General features: G+C 53.9%; 1 protein-coding gene across 1 annotated transcript; it reads right to left on the reverse strand.

Annotated features, from left to right (window-relative positions):
- Nucleotides 1–270: 270 nt before the first annotated feature.
- On the reverse strand, nt 271–2,456 carry LOC107108100 (E3 ubiquitin-protein ligase NEDD4-like; the record flags this gene model as incomplete). The annotated part of the gene is made up of 4 exons (XM_015408496.1): nt 2,403–2,456; nt 2,066–2,168; nt 760–920; nt 271–388 (listed from the first exon to the last, which is right to left on the reverse strand). Coding segments are annotated over exons 2-4 (345 nt in total), but the record flags the coding sequence as incomplete, so codon positions are not given.
- Between the last annotated feature and the right edge of the window lie 2,793 nt (nt 2,457–5,249).

Raw genomic sequence — 5,249 nt, forward strand, 5'->3', positions numbered from 1 at the left:
TCCCCCCCGCCGCCGCCTCCCGATCCAAGGATCCCGATCCCCCCCCCCCGAAAGAACTCCCTATCGCTGCCCCACATGGGTTCTCCTGAGTGGGGCTGAGCCGTCCCGTTTCTTTCCAGTTGCCCAACCCCAGCAGACCTCCAAAGGACCTGGATGGTGCATCCGGCCACCTCCAAACTTCCACCTCTCCCTCCCTCCCTCCCTCCCTCCCTCCGGGGTCTTGAGAGCCCCATCACTTCCCCCCTCCCCGCCAGGGAGGCGGGCTCTCACCTCTGGGGATTCGCCGTTGTCCAGGCCCTCGGACTCCTCTGTGATCTGGTGACGGTGGGCGAAGGCGTGCTGGGCTTCCAGGTGAGTACGGTCGCTCTCCGCGGCAGGTCTGCCGTCCCTTCACAAAGAGAGGGTTAAGTGTGCCTGCCTGTGCCAGGGGGCACTGCCCTTTCTGTGTGGGAGCTGCTTCCTTTGCGTACTCAGAGATGCAGCACAAGTGCAACCCAGTTTTGCTTCCCAGGGAAGGCAGAGAGGCCTGAGTGAGGCCTGCCTCAAGCCACCCCGGATGCTGCCACCACCGTCCCTCAGGCTGGCACGCACAGGATTCACATACAAGCCCCAGCCCACGAAAGCCAACCAAGGGCACTGGCCAGAACCACTGGCCCCCAGGACACCCCTCCCTTCCCCCCCCCAAGACTCCCAGAAGGCCCTTCTACTCGTCTTCCGGAACAGAGCCCGTCTGGCTAAGACTGCACAAGGACCACCTACTGGAGAGTCGGCCTTTTCCACTGCGTCCTCCTGGACTCGTGGTTGACGTAGTAGGTCCTGCCGAGCAGGTCTTGCCTCTCTTCCCAGCCTGGCGGGAGGGAGGCCTCCGGCTCCTCGAGCTGGCAAGAGGCTTCCGGTTGGTCCAGGATAATCCAGCCGGGCTGCAACGGCAAGCACAGGGTTTGGCTCCGGCCACCTTTCTGACTGTGCAGCCCCCTGAGAGGGCCGACTCCAGCCTCAGCAGCCACCGCTGACACATGATCCGGAAACCACCCCTCTGCTCAAGGAAGACGGCTCGACAGGTTTTAAAACAGACCAAGAGCATAGAATCAAAACCCAGCAAGACCCAAGTGAGCGGCCTGCTTCAGCACACGGCGTGAACACCCCAGTCAAGCTCAGCCAAGGGGGTGACAGGAGGAAATGGGGGGGGGGGGTTACCCTGCCTGGGTAACCAATAATCAGACCCAAAGGAAACTGAAATATTGCGCTAAATGTCTATGTGATATATTATCCAATATTCAAGGCATGTCAGAATATACAACAGGTAAGTTTAAACTATCATTGAATTCATAGTTGTTAACGAAGTTCTCCGGAAGGACGTATTGTTTCGTTGAGACTTCCTCTGAACCTTACAAAATTAATGGAAAAAACACGTTTGTAAAAATACTTTGTGCAATGTACCTGTAAATATACAATTATGTCAGTAAAATTTAATACATACAACAACGTGTCTTGTTCCTGATATAACATCAATTGGTGTCTAAGTAGTAGACTCTTCTACAAAGATTTTCTATGGAAAAAACATTGTTTCAATCAACTACCTCCGTCATATGACAGAATTAAAAAAACATATTTTAACAACAATTATATACGCTCACCAGATCCTAGTTGTCATTTCTGCTCAATGAGTTCTGTGCAGGCAGGTTGAACAACCACTAGTAGCCTTAGCAGGTGTAACACATCTCCTCCGTTGTATTAAACAACTCTTAAAGGTATACATCCAAAAATCCAAAGTACTACAAAAAACACAATAGGTCTAAAGATGCGTTCAAACCATTAGGGTAACATGTTCAGCTAGCATTCCAGAGAACTTTGTTAACAACTATGAATGTACTGATTGTTTAAACTTACCTTTTGAATATTCTGACACACCTTGACTATTGGATACTATAATGCATAGACATTTTGCGCAATAACTATCAGTTTCCTCTGAGTCTGATTATTGGTCATCGTGGCTGTTATCCATTCTGTCTATTGCCCTGGCTGGGGGCCATCGGCCAGGCCAAGGGAGGCCCCGGAAGCTCACCTCCAGCTCCTCCGCCTGCTCTGTGCCATCATCTTCTTGGCCGTGGCTCTGGGGCAGGTACGTCATTTTGAGCCTGAGGAACCCTTTCACTCGGGACCTGTGGCTGTGGAAGAGAACCGCAGCAACCGCAAGCGTGAGCCATTGAGGGAAGCCGCTGCCTCACTCCGCTTCGCCTCTGCCCCCTGGCCTGGCCTTAACCCAGCCTCACCAGCACACACGTGGCCCCAGTGCCACGAGACCACTAGGGCGGGGCAAACCCCCCCCCCGACAACAGCCACGGCAGAATGGGGCATCCGTGGCACCAGAGAGGGGCACTGGCGTTTCCTAAGGGACTGACCTCCGTGGGTGAAGAACAAAGTCCTTAAATGTGTACGGCCTCTCAGTAGCCGGATTCTCTGTCTGGAATGAAACAGCAGCTTTGGGTCATTGGCCCCCCACCACCCCTGCTCTTTGGAAAAGCACCGCCGGGTGTGCGGCACACCCGCCCTCCCAAACACCCCAACTTCAGCCTTGCAAAACACAGCAGCCGGGCAGGCGAGACTGTCAGCGGTGGCACCAGGATCCAGGGTGCCGCTGGCAGAGACTGGGACCAGTCCGAAGATCCCTTGCCCGCCTTGGCTGGCACCAGAGCCTTTCCCAAGTGTGCCAATGAGGTGTATGCTGCATTTCTAAACCCACAGGCCCATTCAGACTACTGGTTTCTCCAGGGTGGAAGTTTTTGGTAATGACTGCATGAAAAGAAGCGGCGTGAATTTTCATGATGTTCTGAAGAGGACATGTAAGAACAGAGGAGAAGCCACTGTTGGATCAGGCCAAAGGCCCATCCAGTCCAACATTCTGTGTCACACAGTGGCCAGAAATACCAGGTGCCCTCAGGAGGTCCAGCGGCGGGGCCAGGAGGACACTAGAAGCCCCCCCACTGTTGACCACCCCCCCAAGCACCAAGAAGACAGAGCATCACTGGCCCCAGCCCGAGAGTTCCTATCTATACCTTGTGGCTAATAGGGGCCACTGATGGACCTCTGCTCCATATGCTTATCTAATTCCCTCTTGAAGCCGTCCATGCTTGTAGCCGCCACCACCTCCTGTGGCAGTGAATTCCAAGTGTTAATCACTCTTTGGGTGAAGAAGGACTTCCTTTTATCCGTTCCAAACCGACCGCTCAGCAATTTCATGGAGTGCCCACAAGTTCTTGTATTGTGAGAGAGGGAGAAAAGCACCTCTTTTCTTGGATTCTTGGCCAGTGCCCTGACCTGGATAGTCCAGGCAAGCCCCGTCTCATCAGATCTCGGAAGCGAAGCAGGGTCAACGCCGGCAAGTCCTTGGGTGGGAGACCTCCTTGGAGTACCAGCAGTCGGGAGGTGGGGGCAGGCTTTACTCAGCCACCTCTCTGAATATCCTCCAGGCCCCCAGTAGGGGTCAGTCACCAGAGGTTGCCATGACTTCCAGGTGCGCACACACACATGCACATATTTAAAAAATACAAAACAAAAGATTCTTGGCCAGCAATGGGCCCCGTCTGGGGGTTTAGCAGCTTCAGTCTGCCACGGCGCAAGCAGGTCTGGTGGCCCCTGAAGACCAACACCCTAGTGGGGTCCAACGTCTCCATGGATGACAACCTGTCTTATCCAATGCGCCGTATGATGTGGGCAGGCCCAAGGAGGGTGGTACCTTTTGCCCATTGGGCAGGACTCTCCTGACCTATGGCAGCTGGTGCTCCACAACCGATTGCTGCAAGAAGCCGGGGGCCTTCCAGAGGTGAGTGACAGATCAAGCCTGCCGCATGTGTAGCTTGGCCTGCTCCAGACACACACACACACACCCCATTCTGAATATGCTTGGGCTTGGAAGAATTCCCCATCTTCATTTGAGGTTCATAAAATATCTTTTATGCACATGGTTGCCAACCACCAGGTGGGGCCTGGAAATCTCCTGGAGGAAGGGGCTGTGGCTCAGTGGCAGAGCCTCTGCTTGGCCTGCAGAAGGTCCCAGGTTCAGTCCCCAGCATCTCCAGTTAAAAAGGACCAAGCAGGAGGTGATGGGAAAGACCTCTGCCTGAGACCCTGGAGAGCTGTAAAGAGGGGCCGTGGCTTGCGCCTCTACTTGGCCTGCAGAAGGTCCCAGGTTCAATCCCCGGCATCTCCAGTTAAACAATCTGGTAGTAGGCGAGGAGGAGGAGATTGGATTTATACCCCGCCCTTTGGTACTTGAAGGAGTCTCAGAGTGGCTTACAATCTCCTTTCATAGAATCATAGAATGTTAGAGTTGGAAGGGACCTTGCAGGTCATCTAGTCCAACTCCCTGCACTCTGCAGGAGCACAACCGAAAGATAGCCCAACAACATACCCGGAAGATGGTCGTCCAGCCTCCGCTTGAAAACGTCCAGCGAAGGAGCCTCCACCACCTCCCGAGGCAGACTGTTCCACTGCTCAACCACTCTGACAGTTGGGAAGTCTCTCCTGATATTTATCCGGTAATAACTCCCTTGTCATTTCCACCCATTAGATCTAGTCTTGCAATCCAGAGCAAGAGAGAATAGATCTGCTCCATCTTCTACATGACAGCCCTTCCATCATGTCCCCTCTAAGCCTTCTCTTTCCCAGGCTAAACAGACCCAGCTCTTTCAGCCTTTCCTCGTAAGACTTGGATTCCAACCCTCCCGCCATCCTGGTTGCCCTCTTCTGGACTTGCTCGAGCTTGTCAACATCCTTCCTCAAATGTGGTGCCCAAAACTGAACACAGGACTCCCTTCCCCACAACAGGCACCCTGCGAGGGAGGTGGGGCTGAGAGAGCTCTCTTGAGGACTGCCCTTGAGAGAACAGCTCTGAAATAGCTTGTGACCGACCCAAGGTCACGCCGAAAGCTGCATGTGGAGGAGTGTTCGAGTCTGCACTCCTAACCGCTGCACCAAAGGCCTCCACCTGAGACCCTGCAGAGCTGCTGCTAGTTTGAGTAGACAATCCCGACCTTGATGAACCCAAAGGTAAGATTCAGTAGAAGGCAGCTTCCTCCTTGTGCTCGTGTGTGTTCAATTCCAACCCATCTCCAGACTACAGAGATCAATTCCCCTGGAGAAAATGGCTGGCTTGGAGGGTGGACTCTGTGGTGTCTTATTCCACGGAGAGGCCTCCCATCCCTAAACCCCGCCCTCCCCGGGCTCCACCCCCAAAATCTCCTGGTATT

Source organism: Gekko japonicus, unplaced genomic scaffold, assembly GCF_001447785.1.
Source record: "Gekko japonicus isolate JY-2015 unplaced genomic scaffold, Gekko_japonicus_V1.1 scaffold7156, whole genome shotgun sequence".
NCBI classification, from domain to species: domain Eukaryota; kingdom Metazoa; phylum Chordata; class Lepidosauria; order Squamata; family Gekkonidae; genus Gekko; species Gekko japonicus.